We start from the raw sequence: 21,585 nt of genomic DNA, 5'->3' as shown, positions 1-21,585 counted from the left end.
TCTGTAAATGTCCAAAACCTTGTCTTGCTTGAGATGTAACGATATCCTGACAGACCCCGGTCTTGACTTACATGCATACGAAAGGCTAAGACTTCCTCGCTTTAACGAAGAACTTACACGGGTCAGCCCCACTTTCGTGTAATCATGTCAAGGGAACAAGCTAAAATGTCTCTGGCGAATAAATCACTGTAAGGCATTTTTAGTGGCGTATCTGTGCCATTTTTCATTTTTGGTTTGAATAAAATGAGCACAAAACAAAGTTTATTTCATCAACCCTTATACAAAGTCTCACGAGTCTTTTCTCTACTTTTAATATGAAAAGAGCATCAAGAGAAAACAGCATTAACTTCGTTCCAAGGCGGAAGTTTGACACAGGAATACTAGTACGCCGAAGCCTAAGGGAAACTTGCTTTTGTTTTGTCTCGGCTTGTTTGTTCCAAGGTTGTTTTGGACAGTTTATATCTCTTTGCTTTCTGTTGTGTTGTTGCAGTTTTTTTTTTTTTTGGGGGGGGGGGTGGCGTTGTTTATTTGTTGTTTGTTTTTGTTTGTTTGTTTGTTTGTTTGTTTTGTTGTTGTTGTTTTGTTTTTGTTGTTTTGTTTTGCGAGGGCAGAAACAAGCAGACCTGTAGAATTCTGGGCAGGTGAAATTGTCATCGTGGTGTGCCAGCAGAGAACGTGCATCGTGGTAATCTTTGGAAGACAAATGCAACGAGGACTGATATATTTCTGGATGCATTCAATCAAACCTCATGACTATTTTCCCTCAGAAGAACACTCAGTAGAGGAGGGAACAGCAGGGGTGGGGAAGTTGCCCGCTACAGACTACGTACTGAGTACCAAACATTGTTAGAAGTAGAACAGGAATGTACTTTCGGTCTTACGACTGACCGACTTTGATCTGAAATAAACAAGCATGTTTCTTCTGAGGCAGCTGGGATTTTTTTCGGATCCAAAGTCGGTCAGTCGTGCGACCGAAAGTCGTAATTGTGTGCGGTGGTCTCTAGACAATCAAAGAATCCCATACTTTGATTAATTCACAAAACGTGCAATCGTAAGAATGATAGGGCTTAGGGAACAAGGGGAGTACCTTAAGCTAATCCCTATCCCCCGAAATACATTGCATAATAATGGCCTTGGTCATGCTTATTATTCATCTCTCAGAGTCACAGAATCTTCCAGTAGCGATGACTTCCAACAAGACACCGTAGGGGGGGGGGATTAATGACTGGATGATACTTCGGCTACTAAAATTCTCCACCGAAATTAGCCTGTGTATAACTCATGCAGCACAACCTTTATGTCAAATGGTATAATGCTTAAAGCGTACATCTAACAATACGTAAGAAAAATTATGTCCACATAACGCACTAAAGAATTTGATGTTCAGGGATCCTTGTTATTCAGGAATTTCAAAACAACTGCAACAACAACAACAACAACAACAATATATCAGAATGTGATTAGCACGCAGATGGAGTCATTGTAATATGGCATATTCTATGTCATATTCCGAAATATTAGCAATGAAAATGTATAATTATTGTGATGATAAGATATCACGTAACATAGAAATAGTAATCTGAGGATATTTTCTGTCACGCATACCCTCAAACAAAATGTCATCTTACTCGGGCAGCAAAAAAAAAAAAAAAATAAGCAAAGACAGAGTTTGGAGAAAAGAAAATAGAACATTAATCCTGTAAGCATAATCTCTTTGACACTCGTCCTCTGGTGCTGTCTTTCTAGTACTAGTAATCAAGAACTGTCACCGTCTCAGGTGGTGACAGTGGAGAACCGGTGAAGGTCGCATGTTTAACACTCCACAAGTGTGATTCCATACACATTGATGATACCACATACAGAGAAACTGTTAATTGACCCGTGGTTATCGCCTAAAGTAAAACTATTATATCAGTTATTTACACTCACATACGTATATAATGATATTACATATACATATATATATATATATATATATATATATATATATATATATATATATATATATATATACATAATACATTCTTTACATGATAATGTTTTATCATTGTCCGAAATATCAATGGTTATGCGAAATGTGAGACATTTTTACGCGCACACACATAAAAACTCAAACACACAATGTGTAAATGCAATTTTATTTCGAAATTTAGAGGGATTCTAAAAAGATAACAGTGGTCGGACATCGGTGTATGACGACAGATTGCAAATTCAAGAAAAAGAGTTTAAAAAAAGATAAACAAATAGTAGAAGATAGATCAAGAGAACTTAAGTAGAAGATGAAATGAGGAAGAACAAATTTCAATAAGTGAAATTATAAGAAATAGAGAGAAAGAAAGATGGAAAAACAAATTGACAGGAAAAGGAAAAAAAGTAGAGGAGCATGAAAGAAAGAAGGAACGTCAATAATTTCCACTAAACGTTTTGTTTTTTTTTTTTTTTTTTTGCATCTGAAGTGAAATGACGCACCAAAGGAATCGGTATGCTCAGATACGATCTGTATATAATATTATCAACGGCGCACCGCCCGTACGCACACGCAGACTCAACGTATGATTTACACCAGATTCCGTTGGTGTAACCATCATCTCCTTCTCACAGATCAAAGAAGATAAGGCGAGACAGCATTCCAGTGGCGTGAAATTGAACATTTCTCCTTCTTCTTTTTTTTTTCATTAGGCAGTTTCTGCCCAGACTGAGTGACCAGTACTGAAGGATTAATTTTTCGCAGAGTCCCCAGTGAACTTCGTCATGTTAACTTGCGCTATAGAAGTTCTGTTTTCGTCATCTCGGGTTTTTTTTTCCCCGATGTTTATACTTGAGGCTCTCCTGTCTAGCCAATAACTTCTGGGTTATCGAGATGTAAGGGGAATCAATTGCAGCCCGACGAATGATGTTCGCTTTTTAGTTGTTGTTTGTTTTACTCGGTATTTTGAACTTTTTCATGAGGTCAATTGCATTAATCCTGGCTGAATTTGTATTAAACGAAGTGATTTGTGTTTTTCTCTCAATCTTTTTTTTTTCTTACCTGTTTAGTACCGAAACATAATCTACACTGAGTCAAAGTGTATAGCTTAGATGTTATGTTTTCTCAAGTTGAGATCCGCTTTCAGAAAGGGCAGAACGTCTGAATCAGTGTTGGATCTATTGGTCAGAGTTGTTTCATGTCCAATAAATCACACAATCTCCAGGTAATGAAAGCGATCACGTTCGGCAATCCAGGGAGATTGGAGGGACATGAGTTAAATTGAAACAAGTTCCTTTGCTCATGAACGCTGAACTTCACCCAATTCAAACACGTCTCCTCCTATGTGTTCCTCCCCTTCAGCCCACATGAAAACCGTACAATTACATAGATTTAAAAGTGGTATCGATGTTTACAAATATCAGGATGATAATTACCAGTTTAATGGTTTGATATTTCCTACTCGGCATCTCATGACATCCGCCAAAAACAAACAAACAAACAAACAAACAAATCGTCAGATCTAAACTGAGCTATTATTATTCATGGCAAGTCTTTCTCTTTCCCCTCCCCTTCTCTAAACCTTAATTTTCTCCTTCTCTTCCATCCCCCTCCCTCTCTCTCTCTCTCTCTCTCTCTCTCTCTCCATCTCTATCCCTCTATACTTGATTGTGTCCTGGCCTATTTGTTTTTATCTTTTCCATGTAAACCAACTTGTCCACTCTCGCCTCTTCACGTTTTGTTTTGCTTTCAATATTGTCATCTCCTATTTTTGTTCTACCTACGTGCATTTTCACATCGAAATGGCTGTGTTCAACGTATCCACTCATATGCTTATTTCATGTTCTGTCAATATTTTTTTTTTTTGGAGGGGGGGGGGGGTAGGGAGTTCTTTTCTTTTAAGCATCGGTCGATCCGTCTGATCTCCGACGCCTGTCGATATCAGTGTCACGGTTCTTGTGTTTTCCCGCCTAAATCGCTTCATGCTCCAAACATAATTGCCTCATGTGGTAATCCTTGAAAGCAAGAATATTATCCGGTTCTCATGAGTTTGACAATTGTCTTTATACTTTATTCTGAGGAGCTTAAAATGTATTTCACTTATGCAATAAAACACGATGCACCTGGTTGTGACAACCTCAAAGTCATCACAAATAATGACGAAAGTGGGGGAAATGGTTCATGGGGCTTTAACGGCATAATTTGCCATTTGTAGATTCTTTGCAGTGTCAATGTTTATGCAATGTCATTGTTGGCTCAGAGATAGCAGTGCATTGTCAGGTCAGTTTAGCCACATGATTAATCATGTGGTGCATTACGACATTACGTCACCGAGCAAAGCGCCTATGTAACGTGATTGAATCTTTTGATCCCAAATCTTCATACTACGTTCCATAAGATGACAGCTTCTGGCGTAAAAATTGCATATCACTCGAGGACTGTATATTTCTATATTATATCACGTTCAACGTCGTCAATCCGACACAGATGAATATTTGTAGTCGCGCACGAAAAGGGCACACAGATTAAATTATTCTGGGCCAACACACATAACCGCTTCATTTGCTGTGCAGTGACTCCTTACGTACAAAGTATACTAGCTCAATCACTTTTCGTCATTATGTTCATTTCAGTGAAGGGCAGGTGAAAAATTGACAAGACCGCTGAAATAAATCTTCCGCAGGCCGCTGGAGCGTCTCCGGGCGGGAAAAAGGGGTAGGAAAGGGAGTATCGATCGCAGAGAGACGGGTCCTATCGATCGGGATTAATACGATAGGAAGGAGAGTAGCGGTACCACAGAGGGGGGATAAACTAGGCTCTTTAGTTTTGGCTAATACACCGTCGGGCGGCAGAACCGCTGTGTCTTGTAAAATGTCGTTCTAACGTTTTCGTAAGAGCCATTCACTCCACGACCTCTGTTATGTGTCGGAGCTTTAAAAATAAAGATGAGAAAGAGATAGAGAGAATAAGAGAAGGAGAAAAGATTTGTTTGTGCATGGTATTACAGGAGATGAGAAGGTTGGAGACGAGAAAAAAAATACAACCGTATAGGAGGAAGCATAAAGATTAAAAATGAATTTTTAATGGTTATCATTTATTTAGAATTGGAAAGAACTGGTGATGAGATGAAGGTAATAGAGCCCAGAGAAAGAGGGAGAGCGAGAGAATTAAGATCGGAAAAATTAGTACTTTCCAAAGTTCGAGGTCCAAGTAGATGTTGTGGATGAGTGAGAAACGTACGCCCATTTCCTTTTTTTTTCTAAAGTGAAGTAGATTCGAAACATTCGTTCCTCAAGTTTTTCTAAAAGGATAATGATGATAATAATAATGATAATTATAATAGTGATGATGATAGCAATAATAACAATGATGATAAAGCACATGTATTTACATCGCGCAATTACTAAAATAATATGATCTACTGCTCATTACAAAATGATAGTCATAACATACATATTTCACACTTAAGTAGTAGTTTTAAGAAGATGAGTGTTTAACTGTAGCACTTTGCGGTATACAGACAGAGGGGGATTAATTCCACAATTTTCACAATTAGATTGTTTTGTGCAGACACGGGTGTGCCTGTGCGTGTGCATGCGTGCATGACCTTGGAGTTGGTTACTAAACGCTTTATTGTCTGGTTGTCATCCTACTACTTTGTTATCTGTTGTCATCCTAACACGAAGTATTAAGCACAAAACACACACACACACACACACACACACACACACACACACAGAAAACATGTTGATCTGCACATGCGTGAGAAAGCTGTCCCCATTGCCCATCCCGGGGATGCGAGTCATAAACATTAACGTTGCAGATCTATAAAAAAAAAAGCTCGCTATTTTAGACATTTATGCGATGTAACGATTCGGAAGTCAAAAAGCCAATCTAGCCATATATCAATGCCAACCGCAATATTTCTCTAGAGAAAAAAAAACCTACATTGACTCCATACCACAGCAAAAGAACTGTGTGGCTGTGGAAGTGTGGACCAGTTGTTCGACAGCTGACACCAACATGAGTGGATCTTTACACCTTTTTATCTTCTTCTTTTTTTATCGCCCCCGTGTAGCTCCTTAAATATGCCCATTCCCACTGGGCGTTGCCCACTCGGGGAGGTGTGCAGCGGTAACTGACCCGCCGGTTGACTGTCGGTCAACCGACGACCGATCACGTGATCAATGTTTGACTTCATTCGTGTCAGAAATTCCGCGTTCACCATGCTTACCTTATGGTTGTTGTGGTTGGTGCTGTTGTTTTTGTTGTTGATGCGCTGTTGTTGGTGTTGCTATAAAAGTTATTGTTGATTATTGTTCAGCGAGATTACTACACCTGTGCTAGGAACGAGCCCGGCAACACGTTTAAGGAGATGGTATAGTTTTTTGTTGAGATGGGGCTTAAGGTTTCCAACTGTTTTTAGTGAGAAATTGAGAAATATTTTAGGAAATATGAATGAGCACACAATTCAAAGAGGAATTCAAAATTCAATGTTTATTTTATGAAATTTGGATTTGAAATGGCTGAGATATCCAAAAACAAAGAGGTCCTAATAGAAGGTGAGACCCATCTTTTGAGACCCACTTTTTCTTAGGACCACATTGTTTTACTTTCTTTTTGGATATCCCAGTCATTTCAAAAACAATTTTCATCAAATAAACTTTGAATTGCTCTAAGAATCGTATGCTCTTTTGTCTTTCTTTAGTGGTTTCTTTTTCTCTCGCAATAAGTCAACATATGAATCGACCATATCAACCTTTTTGTTTGTTTGTTTGTTTGTTTGTTTTTATTGTTCCATATTCCACGTTTCAACAAATAAATCATAAACATAAGAAGTATTTGCATTGGGGAATTGTCAAATACAGCAGGTAAGACAATTGAACATGTGAAATATGAGGAATTTACACAAAAGCATTGCTTGTAGGGTGTAGATTCCCAAACTTCAGGGAGACACCAAAGAAGTGAACCGAAGCACAGTCGAAAGACAAAGGCAATGGTATATGTAAATTATTCGATAATAGATATAATGGTATGACAAGTCATTAACTAACAAATGTGATGCATTACCAAGTGAGTATGACGAAGAAAGAAAGCAAATTGCTAGCATTCTTTCATTTCTGACTTGAAGAACAGTTAATTCCATTTTATACTTCAAATATACATCAGCATGATCAGGGCAACCAAGTCATTAAACTGGCGTTTGTAAGATTACGTTTATTAAACTGCTACAAAGCGAAGATAATTAGGCCCTACATTGCTTCCACATACTTTCTTTGTTTGCTTGTTTGTTTGCTCGAATCTATGTTGTTTCAACATTGCTCCTTTTTCCATAGTTTTTTGTGTTCTTTTTCGTGGTTCTCATTGAAAGACTACCACACTGGTTTTTCAGTATTTCAAAATTATCATTTCAGCCATTCATTTTTTCAGTTAAAATGAATTCATTGGAAATTTTCTGCATTGGATATATATCATAAATGAAATACGGTCATTTCTTATTGTTTTCAAGACAATAGAACATACAGTGTGTACATCCAAACATGAATGAGATATACGTGTACAGATTAAAGAAAAGAATAAGAGAGCACATCAATTGGGAACCACTCGGGATATAGTGAATCATTATGATCTGACTGAATTATGGCACATGTATTGGAAGTGTGAATGCAGGAGACTGTCGTCAAATAGGCATATAGCTTGAAGATACGACAGCCTTCATTGCCTCTGATTGGTCACAAGGTACACCATATACAGTCTTACTCTTGCTGAGTGCTATGTTTCGTTAGAAATGTGATGATATGTTGATTTTCCGTCAATGTGCTGTCAGTATGACACAAATTTTGGGATAAGATTGAATCTGTAGTTTTTGTTGAATTATCATTCACAGAGTTTCGTCTGGTCTACGGATAAAAGTAAATCGGTGTCATTACATTTTCTGATGGCATTCTAGATACTGTTTTGAAATGATGGCAATGTCAGTTCAATTCAGTTCAATTCAATTCAATTCAATTCAATTCAATCCAATTAAAATCAATTTAATTATCATTCATTTCCATCCAACAAAAGAGTAAATCAAAACACGAAGAACACACTACACAAATAATATTGTTTTATTGATTTGAAACCAAAAATAAAAAGTCGACCACGTTCGATCAAGTTTTCTGTGGTAAATCATGTGGATATCCGACATTTGTACCGTCTGTAACTATAAACCAGCTGAAGGCAATGTTATCGCAGATGAATTGCTTCTAAAGCTACTGTGATCAAAGCGAGGGAAAAAAGACTAACACGTTGTATCATGCTCATGTGATGTTTTGCTGACCTCTTTCCAATTTGTTTCTGAGTCGCCATTCATGAAATCGATACCTACAAAAGTGTTGTGCGACGTCATTGTGTGCCAATGAAACCGGGTTTATCTTATACGTGGAGGAAAGGTTACACTTCTGTATGTGAGGCTTTCAGAGCTCGATGCCTGCTCCAAGGATTATGGACGCAATCACAAAGAATGTTGTTCACCAAAATGGCGACAGGATTGAAATGAGTTGGTTTGTAGAACAGGGTGAAATTAATACAGCGGGGTTACACGTTGACCTCTTCCATTCGGCCTCGCTCCACTTACCGCGTGCCAAATGTTCACAGATGTAGTATCTCCCAACGACGCGCCGAATAAGAAACACGATGAATTATTGAATACAGAAAACTTGTTTTCATACCCAACAACACATGAAACTCTACCAGCCAGCCTCCACCCCCCCCCCCCACATGCATGCAAAATGTTTAGTTATTTCTCTGCCATATCATCGGGAGCATGTTTGTGTTCAATAAATTGAATCGAGTTGAATGTGTTTCTCATATTTCTCGTGATTTTCACAACAGCCGAATTTGATACAAAACATCACTCATCAAAACACGATTTAAAATACGATTCGAAAAAATGGGAACTAACTACAAAAGTAATTGCAATGATATTTATATGAGCAAATAAATAGCACAATGCTTTTCCTAAATAGATTACGAACCTAAATCATTGGTCCATAAGAACAGATTATTGTGAAATATGACGGAGCCAACTAAAATTGATGCTTGTAAGTACTAGTCGGTTTTGGGGGGTGTGAATGCTTACATAATATTTAGAATGAATAACAGAGATAATGACTTTCGACGACCAAATTATCCATGAGGATCACATATTAGATTTTGCTTATATTGTGAATAGAGAACAGAAAAAAAGAAAAAGAAAATGTAAAAACATCATGTTCACCTCACTTGAAAAAAAAAGAATCCTCCTTGAATTCTGGGTAGAGGAAAAAGAATATACAGTTCGTCAAACTGAATATCAGTCTGAATGACTTTCTGAAGCGTTGATCGTCAAACAGTATTCAAACCACTCACGATAGCATCTGCTTTTGTTCCATTTCTCCTTTGTTCGATTGTGTCTTCAAGTTCTCCTCCTCCTCCTCCTCCTCCTCCACCTCCTCTTCCTCCTACCACGTTGGTAGCCTCATCTCTATCTCTTTTCGTCCTTTGTTCTTGTTTTTCTTCATCTATTTTGTTCTTCAATTATTTTCTCACCAGAATGCCATGACTTCTGGTGATATCATACTGAATCAACGCAAAAATTCGTTTGTTGGTATAGATGATAGGTCTATATACGGTTACAAAATACAACAGATAAATAGATATGAACACGGTTTCTACATTTCAGAACTTGAATTTCTCGATGTGATTATGAGATTGATTTGTTTTCACTATGGAAAAAAGTAGCCAGGTCTAAAGATTGTGGAATCATTTTGTCTGGCCGGTTCATGTGTGGTTTTACCTCGTTTTATGTTGTTGAGGGTGTGTGGTTGTTTTCGTTTGGAGTAGCTATTAATAAAACTGATAGATATCGATAGAAATCGTTGCCCTAGGTTTATGTTGCGAGACTGTGTGATGATTATTTGCTAGATAAACACAAAATGTTTGCGTACCCGGAAGGTGTTGAAAAGTTGAAAAGAAAGCAGTTTTGTTATGTTACTGTATATCTTTATGATTTTTATATTCATATTTTGTTGCTGGTCATTTTATTGACTTATTAATTGGATTGCTTGTAGGAATTTTTTTACTAGGTGTTGAACTGGTTCTTTTTTTTTCTTTTGCTTGCATTTTAGTATCTACGTGCGCATATGTCATTTCTATCCCGTTCATTGCTGTTGAGTATGTTTGTTTCTTTGTTTCTTTGTCTGTTGTTGTTGTTGTTGTTTTGGTAAACTTCGTAATCCTTTACCATCTTGCAAGTACTCTCCTTCGACCCTGTATTATGGCTTAGTTAGACGGTCATCCTCATTTTCTCTTCCCCCTCAGGGCTCGGCAGAGTCTGGAATTCCATCCAGTTGACGAGTCTTAGCAAATTTAGTAGACGTTTCATTGTCTTGATAACAGAAGAAGTAGAAATCCATATCCGTCCCAAGGTGAAATGTGTTTTGCTGAAATTCCAAACTCTTTGTATTCCTTTTGAAATGCCATGGGATTAACATGTCTTAACGACAATTCCTTTTCACCCATCCCTAATGTAAGAAAGCATAAAAAAGCAAGTTCCGTGTGTGTCTGGATTGAAAGAGCTGTATGTGATATTATTTTTTCTTTTCATCGCACAATTTTCATAACGAGAGTAATAATCATTTTAGTCAATATTGGAGAGGTCTGCTCAGCATTTCAAGCTTTAAAAAAACTGATCGGCAGGTGTTTTCATGCAATGAAAGTAAATAAAAAGAGCACACAAAAAAGAGTCGCAATCTGTTTCACAGAATGACTTTCGATTGTTATTTTGTTCTCTCGCAATGATAATTCCCCACTTAATCGTTGATAGTGAATGCACAGTGGAGCATATTTATTGATTATCCAGACACGTCTTGCTTGGCAAATAATAATCAAGTAAACGTCGTTCACAAAATAGGTTTAAATGTCCTCTTTTATTTACCTTGAGGAGATGCCCAGATTGAATTGTCTTCTCTCTGTGTAATGTGTTCCAAGTAGTATTGTAAGCACCAGGTGTATCATCTGAAGAAAAATTCTGTACTTGGCGGTAATTACAATTTTCAACCTTTTATAATAATTCAAATTCTGAAAGCAAGAAAAAGTTCTGTATCTTGCTCTCATAATTTCTTCCTTTATCTCTGCTGGATAAAATGCAGGATGAACAATCATTTTGTTCCCTCAGTTACTTTACTATCTTTTCATTCTCCTCTCTCTCTCTCTCTCTCTCTCTCTCTCTCTCTCTTCCTAATCTCCCGAGGTACTGTTTTGCAAATCAAATCACTTTCCAGCATTTTCTTTGAAAATCAATAGAGAATGATTTTTTTTTCAAACAAAACAAAAAGATATGAGTCTGAAACGCTTTTTTTTAACAAGTCAAGGTTTAGACTTAATGGTATTCATGAGAGAAAAGGGAAAATATTGTGTAAATTCTTCTGAAATGGCTCATCCACCAGGAGTATTTAATCATGAAAGTGAAAAGCAAATGAAATATCATGTCTTAAGATTTTGAGTCTGATTACCCACAAGAGGCAAACATATTTTTCCAGAATCCAATCCAGAATCCTCGATGGAAATCAGAGTGTCGAGAGGAAAGAGAGAGTGAGATTTTATGAACTATTTTGAGTCGTTATTATTCATCTCAGAGCAGATGCTTATATTATCACCTACATCCTTCGTGCACATCGAAGCATATGTTATATATCTCGATAAATTAGGACACGTCGGGTTTTTTTTTATCTGCTTGTGTATGTGCGTGTGTTTCTCTCTCTATTTTTTTTTTGTTCCTTTGTTGCAACCAAGATTTGATAACATCTGCCTCGTGGTATTGGAATATCGACCCACTAGAATCCATAACAGTCTATCAGCTTGAAACGAGGATATAAAGTCGATAACATAAAGGCACCTAAATTAGTTCAAGTAGTATATTTCCACTTAGCTTCTTTATCTCGGCGCTGCAATCTTTGCTATCGAGTTTCTACTGTCTGTGACCCACGTTCCATACAAATGGAGAAATAAACAAACACACACACACGCACACAACGCATACATATAGATATCGTAAACAATTCACATTGCTATGTCATTATATTCGAAAATAGAGCACCCGTGTTTAAAAATCTTCGCTGTGCACCATAGCAGCACCTTAGATGTGTTCAAAGCATATTATCTTTTTCTGGATGATTTTAAATGTCTAGGAAGTGAGAAATGGTAACTATAGTATGTAAATTCTGAGCCCTTTAGGTAAACACGAGGTACTTCAAACAGTTACTGATATAACATCTCCAATGCCGATGAAAGAATGAGTGTACATATATTCCAAGGAAGTTAGGATGGGAATTCTATAAAATGAAATTAAAAAATGCAAGAACTCATGGCAAGAGGCATCTAATTAATTCTTGTTTTCATGCCCAAATATTATTTTTGGAAGAAAAAAAAATGGAATTTACACGGGCACGTTTAAAGGTACCCTTCACCATTGGGAGTACCGGTAGTGATTTAGAAAATGTTCCAGTTATCACATTTGATGTATATGTGTAGGTCAGATGTATCACAAAATATCCCATCATTATACAAATTTTGAAATAAAACTTAAAATATAAGGAAATGTCACTATTTTTCTCAATAAACCATAACTGTCGACGGTTTACTCTAGAAACAATCTTATTATAACTATTGTTCACATCTTGTATATTAACGATACTTAACATTGATTATATTGTTATACTGGTTGTTTCTATGCCTAAATCACATTTTAGAACTATTTCGAAGCACTAAAGGTGGGTTTTTGTTTCTTCTGCAATGGGTAAATAGTGCCTTTAACACTTTGTGTGTCACACTTATTTCAGGTCCATAGGTTTAATAGTGTGTAATGTAATTATATATATATATATATATATATAGCAATAATAAAGTCACAACAGAGGAATGCAGGGAATGCATTAATAGCCAATCTTGATTTAATGAATAATCCGAATTTTCGAGGATCCTTCCTCTTCTTCAGGAATGACAGTGCGAATATTCACAATGATTATTAATAGTGAGGTGTTACTCTACTATATATATATATATATATATATATATCTATATATATATATATATATATATATATATATTTGCACATTAGACTCTTGGCACTGAAAGGGTTAAAGAGCGACGTATAACTTCTTCCCTTACCTTTGAATAGTTCTGCCTCTGTTTTGAATACATACTGTGTGTGATCGAAATATACTAAGCGAATATACACATCGAGTGTGAATATATATAAATAATATATACAAAAAATAATTCTGAGCAATTGCAATGTAATTGGTAAATATCTACATCGATCGTGAACAAATGCATATGTACAAAACAATTCTGAGCAATCCAAAAGTGTACATCGACCACGCGACAGGTGTAGCGATGTTGATATCATCATTGATAGGCCTACCTACGCACATAATCCGATATAAAACGTCACTACGAGGCAGGCACCTGCCAAAACTTGCCCTTCACCGGGTACGTGAGACGGGTGGGTCCCAAAGTCGAATGGATTTATGCGCGTTAAGGTGCTTTAATGTTCCCTTAATAAAGTCAACCATTCAGTCAGGTGCCTGTCGCGACGGGCCGTAATGGAGGTTGAAGTCGGAGACTGAACACGGGCATCTCCCACCCGCACAACATAGTCGTCATCCCACTAGAGGGGCCGCCACTGGGGTAGCCCCACGCATGAAAGAAGTTTTCGTCTTCGCTTACGTGTGTTTGCCTTAAAGGTACTGTTTACTTTTGGGAGCAGTGATTTAAAAGATGTTCCACTTATAAGATTCGATGCAAATGTGTAGGTCAGTCGTATCACAAAACATCCTACCATTATAAACACCTCGCAATGAAGCCGCAGATATACTGAGATAGCACCAGTTTTCTCAACAAGCCAACAATTTTTATTTTAACTATTGTTCACATTTTGTATAGTATTTAATATATAAGTTTTTTGAAGCACTAAAGCTATATTTTTTGTTTCATCTGCAAATGGTAAATAAAGCCTTTAATAGCCACATTCAAAACGCGCTTTGTGTGTATGTGTATGTGTGCGCGCGTGTGTGTGTGTGTGTGCGTGGGTGTGTGAGTGCTGGCACTTTCAGGTGCTAATTAATCTCCGCATCAACAAGCAGGTTAGGGAGAAATGGTGGCAGGACCGTCATACTTTCAGCATTCCTCCAGCCATTCTTTGAGGCTTTTCTTGATTAATTCTGATATGTCTATTTACTCAAGCATGATATGCCGCAGTCCGATGTAGATTTCGTCTTTCTTCAGTCAAGTGGAGCTGAGGATCTTTGATTCAAACCTCTGAGCATCCGGCGTCTCTTGACAAAGGCCGCCCATTGTGAGCACTCCCACTCGTTGCGCCATACTGTCTGCCGTACTGTCATGCAGGGTTTGTTGGTATTGTAGTCTGGTAGCATAGGAACAACGAATGAGAATCAATATCAAAGAAGTGATTTCATACTTTCACTGACTTTCACCGACACCACATTCCCTATATATCTCTTTATATCCCTATTCCTCCTTCTCAACCATGCCCCCCCCCCCCTTCCCGATTCCAATTCAATCCACGATTTGCAATCCCCTTCTCACGCGATATTCATTTTCCCTATTACGTCTACTGTCCTGGCCAGCTGCGACATTACGTGCTCTGATTAAATTGAATGAGCTAAACGGTCTGTTATAATAGTTTGCAGCGAAATAATGATTACAACATGATAGCAATGACAACATATGCAGACAGAACTGTATTGAACAGTCAACATACTGAAATGGTGTTAAGTGCCTATATACTCAATGTATTTCGAACACTTGGGAATTCCCTTAAAATCATTCGATTTTGACATAGTGTCTTTTGTATTAACGAATGAGTTCCAGTGTTACGAGTATTGTAGCAATCAGCAAGTTGTAGCATTTATTGTAATTGTTCATAGCGTTGTATGCAAGTATGATCAACTAACAACCACGTATGCTATTTCAGATGTTATTTGGAAAATCGAACAAAAATGTACGAATAGAATATGGAGCGAATATGAAACTGAATGTTCCTCTTTCTTTTCGCTTTCTATTTGTCGTGTTTTTGTTGCCGTCGTTTGTTCTTTAGTTTATACTTCTTTCTATTATTTCTCTATGAAAGTAAGAAACATCTGTACACGCGCATGAAATACCCAAGGACACGGGGATATCATATAAAAAAAAACATAAAGCGACTAATGTGTCTCTCCTTTCTGCATTTGAGGTCACAAAGCAAAATACATCGAAAACCCCTGGGGTGCAGACTAAACACTCCGCCTGAGATTACTCCGAGGAGAACTCCGCGGTCAGTAGCCCCTCACAATTTTCCTCGACCTCCTTCCGTGTATTCATCCACAGAGAGGATCTGCAACAGATTGTGACATTCAAACAGACTCACAACGGTTGCAAGGTCTCGTCACCAAACAAAGGAAGACATTGAGACAACAACGACGACGACAGGATGTGATCATTTGTAATGTATCAGCCCTTCTTGATACTTGCTTTCTCGTCCGTTCGAATCACGCTAATGGCTGATTTGAGGTATACACGTGTATATACTCTGGGGATCACTTGCATCTCATGGAAAATTGATGGAAAAATCCTGGAAGCACTGACCGAGACCTTACCTTACGCCACGGAGAAACCAATGCCCAGGCACTGCAGCCGGTCATGAAAACTGGTATATCAAACAAGCAGGTACAAACACCTCGGCCATGGTGATACTCCCAGTGATTTGTTTTTGTGTACGATTGGAATGACACATCACGAAAAAAAAAATCGACTTCATCTCGGACAAATAGAGTTCTGCATAACCATGTTTTAATGTTGGTCAATGATATGTTCTTAGACGCATTTCGGAATGTGGAGTATTTTTTGTTCAAATTATCACATGCCATCACAGTAAATATATTTCAAGTTAGACGATCAATGTATGTTGACTGATTTCCTTCGCATGACGAAAGGACTCGGATGATCATACTGATCATAAATCCTTGATAAAACTCTTTCATAATTTGTCTTGTTCTTTCAATGTTCACTTTGCCATGTGCTAAAGAATGTCATGGACATCTAAACGACAGTTCTAAAGGAAATTTGTATAGTGATTTGATTACAGTAATTTCTCGTTAAACCTGCTGTTTGTTTGTTTATTTATTTGTTTGCTTGCTTGCTTATCTACATACCAAGATTCTCTTTGCGTTCAAACGTCGGTTGACTCGTGGCTGCCTGTATAGATTCCTCCATTGTTGTGAAAGTCCGAGAGCTCGCACAACAACCTTCTTTGATGGACGAAAAATGATGGATGGAAGGGAAAAAGGAGGAGGCGGAGGAGGTTATCCCATTGTCCATGTTGACAGAATGTACCAAACATTTCGATGTGCCGTAATCACGCATCCCTGTATCCACAGGAGAAATATACACGAGGGTGGAAACATATCTGTTTGAAACGTGCCGAAGGCAGTTAGATTAACTCGGCTCTCCCGCCTCCGCCGAGTTGTGAGATGTGGAACAATAGATTCTGACGAGATATTGACATTCCGCCGGGGTACTTGTTGGCGGAGTCACCGGAGACTACCACCTCAGCCCTTGCTCTGCTACGGCAACACTTGAGTCTCGGCACGAGTGGAGATGGAGGTGGAGGTTGGCATGCAGTACAAAACAGTGAAGAGAGAAAAAAAAACAAAAATAGGAAACAAAAGAGGAAAAGGGCATAAGTTACATACAAAATGATAAATTGTAGCGTTGAGAGATATAAGGCTGAAATAGGAACGGGAGAATGGATAGATAATAGGAAAACTTCAAGATTGAATTAGAATTCATAGGCACGCACACGACTTTGTGGAAAAGAGCAATAAAACATATGGCCCCCTGGTATCGACTTGATTCCGTCTTGTTTTTGAGCGTAAGATGAAAGGCATTACCATGTGTTCCAAGGTGCTATCGAGTCTGACCTGGTTCCGTGATGGGAGTCAAACAAAATGGAAATGCGTGTGGACAACCTTACCTCTTCTTGAAGAGTGTCCAGTTCAGTTTTCGATAGACGGCGCCGCATACTTTGCGATCAAAATACCCACTTGGGTCAAAGGAGCATGCTCGAGTTTCACCGAGTTTCCAATCTGGTCTGCGTATGCTTCTTGAAAGCTTTGCGTTTAGCTCTGTCCTGAAACTGTAACTGCCACAAGATTTGCGCACCACCCCCCCCCCCCTCCCGCCACTTACCACCCCATCCTAACCCCCCCCCCCCCCCCCCCCCCCCCCCCGGTGAAGGATGATACGGACATTTTCTTGTTTGGGATTTTGTTTTAACAGATTAATATGCTCCACCGGGAAGGATTTTAGGTTTAAAAGAAATCAAAAACATAATTTACCGTGGTTTATTAATTACTATAAAATGTTGTTAAAACTAAGATTAACTTACCGTTTTACGCACATTTTTTTTTTTTTTTGGGGGGGGGGTTTAATATCAAACAGGACGAAATGCTATCAGAAGTATTAAGTTTTAAAGGCTATTTCTTTGCGTTTCATAATAGTGCAAGTGTGACGGACGAACGGTTTTTGTGCGTGAGTGTGTTTTATGCATGTCTGTGTCTGTGTGTTTATGCGTGAGTGTTCATGTGTGTGTATGTAGATGCATATCTTAAACTACGTGTCATATACTTCGCGATCACGATGTAAAAGTTGTTGCGATACTTTAAGTGCTTTCTGAACGAAAAAGAAAAAAATCACACTGCCTTTTTAAGGCAGCTGTATAATCCTAAGGCACGGGAAAGTCGGATTGGACCTGACAAGTTGCAGCAATGGCGGCCCGCGCTCCTTCATTAACGGTCTCACGCATCGAAGAGCATACGGTGTAACGATTCATCAAGAGAATAAAATCACTACACGATAACAGCCGACGGGCAGCGCGGTAAAAGAGCGATTCACGGGCAGAACGAGGGAAAAAACCAAAGCGTGCAGCTGCCTAAGTTTAGGACCCGAAATATAAACGAAAAAATACTCCTTTTTTAAGAGGGAAGAGGAGAAGGAAAGAAGAAAAATACTCTAGCCTCTGGGCGCAAGGTGTCCGAGAAGTAAATGGGAACAGTGATGTGGGGGGGGGGGGTGAGGGAGAAAATAAAATGGAACATATCTATCAACGGACGTACATTTCGTGCAGAGTTTAGTAATCCTTTTGGGTTCCAGAAATGGAGAGGGGGAAAAAAAAACGAAAGAAAAATGTCTCGGAATGAGCTAAGATCGTCGGATAGCCGTTCTTCATCAGTAAGTGCTGAGAAAATAAATAGTTTAACGCACGCGGCTTCAGACAGATGAATACATAGCCCTCCGTTCTCTGTCGTGAATTGATGTTAAGTGGTTCGGTTTTGTTTGATGTTGTTTTCTGTTTATTTATTGTTTGGATGCTGGGAGGGCAAAAACTAGGAGCAGATGTCTGATAAGGTATGCCACAAAGCTGTCCTTCAATGGACCTCTTTACACACACAGACAGACAGGCAGACAGACAGAGAGAGAGACACACACACACACGCACACACACACGCACACACACACAGAGCACACACATATGCAATAAAGTGAACATTACATTATACGCACAGCGGCATAATGTAGAGCATGATGCAAGAAATTGAAGCAGTCATTACCTTTGTAAGTAGCGTGCGGACAAAATACCAGAGACTGTATTCATTTTCCTTTCACGAGATGAAAAAAAAAAAGTGACGAAACCAAAAGATAGATCAGTGTTCCAAATACACTCAAGAGAAACGTTCATCAAAATGTCTAACATGATCCAGGTAAGTCAGTTAAGAAAGTCACGTTTAGTAAATATAGTTTAGCTCCTCTTACCTCATGCCTTGTTTTGTTTTGTTTTGCTCCTTAATGTGACACGACAGCACAGTAGGTATGCAGAGAGGGACCTATGTATGATGTTCTATCATCTACTATTTTTAACGTGTTCCGCAGAGAGTAATCTTCGTCATAAAAGAGACTGGTGATATGTTTCTTTCTCCCTTAACAATAATTGTGATACGAAATCTAAATAACTTCTTATTTCTCACCCTTCTCTTTCTGTCTGTCTGTCTGTCTATCTATCTGTCTATCTGTATGTCTGTCTGTCTCGCTCTTCTTTCTCTCTCGCTATCTTTCCATCTAAATCCTTGCCATTTTGCAGGACGAACGGATGCAGACACTCAAGGTGAACGTGTGGATGACTTTTGTAAGTATCGTCGAGTAGTGTAATTGTCACTGCAAACCAACTGTTTATTCGTTGTCATTCATGTTGTTTGTTTATTTTGTGGCTGTCTATGAGTCCATCCCTCTCGATTTTACGAGAGCAATACAAGCCAATAACTCACTGCCATGACAAATCATGAAACTCGTTCGAAGGATCTTGGCCCGGAGGGCGTGAGTCTCGAGGTTATCATTGCAAGGAACGTTTAACTCCTGATAGCTTTCGCAAACATTATTTTCATTTCCTGACATTTGACGATAATATGAAACCATATTTGAGACGATGAATCATAAAGGAAAATACTTCTGTATAGGGCTATTAAAATGCTACTTTTGCGTTTCTACCCAACTTTAAACCATTCCCTGATGGGAACCTGGCGGTCTGTGTATAAAATATATGGGGATTTCAGAGTTTAGTATGGAACGACCTGAGATAACAATAACTGTTAACCCATTCCCTACGGAGACCTGGCGTTCCGTGTATTAGATCTATGGGGATTTCAGAATTCGGCATGGAACGAGTTAAGAACAGCGATACTGATAACTTCACATCTTCCTTAGATGAGTCCCAGGCACTCAAGACGTCGCGTTTTATGTTTTTATGTGTTTGCATGCTCCAGAATATGATCTTTATGGTCTCGTTATTCGTATTTGCTTCCTGCTGCGCTTGTTTATGTTCTAATCTCGGCTATATCCCCCTTGACGTCACTCGAACCAATCATCACGCTTGCATTATTATGATTCCGCCACTTATTTCACCTCAACCCTTCATGGCGTATCTGGTGTATAGGTGGCCGTCGGAAACGGCAACATCAACTGGTCGCATTGTATACAGAAGTGACAGCGAAAAAAAAGTACTTCCGCAGAGCGAACGGACGGACATGCGCTTTCGACCCAGCCAAAAGGACGACATACAATAGATAGATTACGGCTCGAATTTCGAGAAGCGCTTTCCGCTAATGGAATATCGCTGACATGCGCAGGGCTTCCACGCTCCGGACAATGGTGATGACAGCTTCGAGATGGCTATGCCGAGATCATTCTTTTTAGACGTGAAAGTTGCTGTCGTTGGAATTCTTTGTCCTGTCTGTGTTTAGTCGTTGTTGTTGCTGTTGTTTTTGTTCAACAATAAACAAACAGAAACAAACCTACATAAAAAACAAGCAAACAAGGTAGGCATTTACCTGAGTTTGCAAGCTTTAGAGTTTATCGGACAGATGCCGGTCAACCGTGCACTTCAAAATGGAGCGGAGAAAATGACAAACCCTCTCAAAGGAAACCTAATCGTGACGGGGTGAACAAATTTGGCTTATTGATCTGATATTTGAGATGGTCGTCCTGGACGGGAAAAATATGTCACATCGACACGATATGGCGAACTTCGGTCCGTGTGCATTGTCCGGCCATTTTCACCAAGCAAGATACAGAAAAAAGCAAGAACAACAACAGACGAGCCCTTAGATAACTGTCCACGAGCACACTTCAACAATTTTCTCCGACATGCGTTGACGAGCGTTTTCCCGTAGGCATGTTTTAGACATCGATATTCGAACCGAGAGTCGCTCTCTTCTAGGAATCCTGGCTTCTATTCAAATAGTCAGGCTCTGTGAGTTACAATTCTTTACGTACAAAACAGATTTCCTAAGAAAAGGCAGCTTTTCAAGGAAACAAGTCAAAAGCATGTCCATAGTTCTACCGTCTACTTCGTATATGCGTGCGGTCAATGCGTAACGAAATTATGGTAAGACCTTGTCATCATGTAAACAAATGCGTTGAATGATAATATAATATTACGTAATATATAATATACGTTGTATCATGATAAATAAATAAATATATATATATATATATATATATATATATATATATATATATATATATGTATATAGACATGTATATAACATTATATATATATACATATACATGTATATGATTTTTGTAGTCCACGTGCTGCTACCAAGAGCTGACGATGTACAGAAAGTATGCATATCCAGTCAAATAGTGATATTCATTGAAACCAAATTTTCGACGCATGCATACGTCTTCTTCAGGGTCAACTCTCTCTCTCTCTCTCTCTCTCTCTCTCTCTCGGTGATATGAATACACATTGACATACATTCATTGCCTATCAAAAATTCAGCAACAGGTATTTGTCATGGGGAAACAATCCAAGCGAGTGAAACGCTCAAGGAGCTGTCATATATATACATGTATATATATCATATATATATATATATATATATATATATATGCCCATTCGCGCCAGAGCATGAAAGCAAAATGTGATAACAAAATGGCTTGTAGGCTGCAGCAGACGATAGGCCATAGAGAGTTTCTGGGTT

At 38.5% G+C, this 21,585-nt stretch overlaps 1 protein-coding gene across 1 annotated transcript in view; it reads left to right on the top strand.

Moving 5' to 3' along the window:
* Window positions 1-21,585, top strand: part of LOC139745029 (neuronal acetylcholine receptor subunit alpha-10-like) — a 127,446-nt gene that overhangs the window by 71,070 nt on the left and 34,791 nt on the right. Inside the window, exon 3 of the mRNA XM_071655438.1 lies at window positions 19,185-19,229. Within this exon, the coding sequence (XP_071511539.1) occupies window positions 19,185-19,229 (45 nt within the window). The remainder of the gene's footprint in view (window positions 1-19,184; window positions 19,230-21,585) is intronic.

Source organism: Diadema antillarum, unplaced genomic scaffold (assembly GCF_040938485.1).
Source record: "Diadema antillarum isolate AM-2024a unplaced genomic scaffold, OU_Dant_1.0 seq00001230_RagTag, whole genome shotgun sequence".
Taxonomy (NCBI): domain Eukaryota; kingdom Metazoa; phylum Echinodermata; class Echinoidea; order Diadematoida; family Diadematidae; genus Diadema; species Diadema antillarum.
The sequence above is the reverse complement of the archived record's forward strand: the minus strand, read 5'-3'. Positions and strand labels throughout refer to the sequence as shown.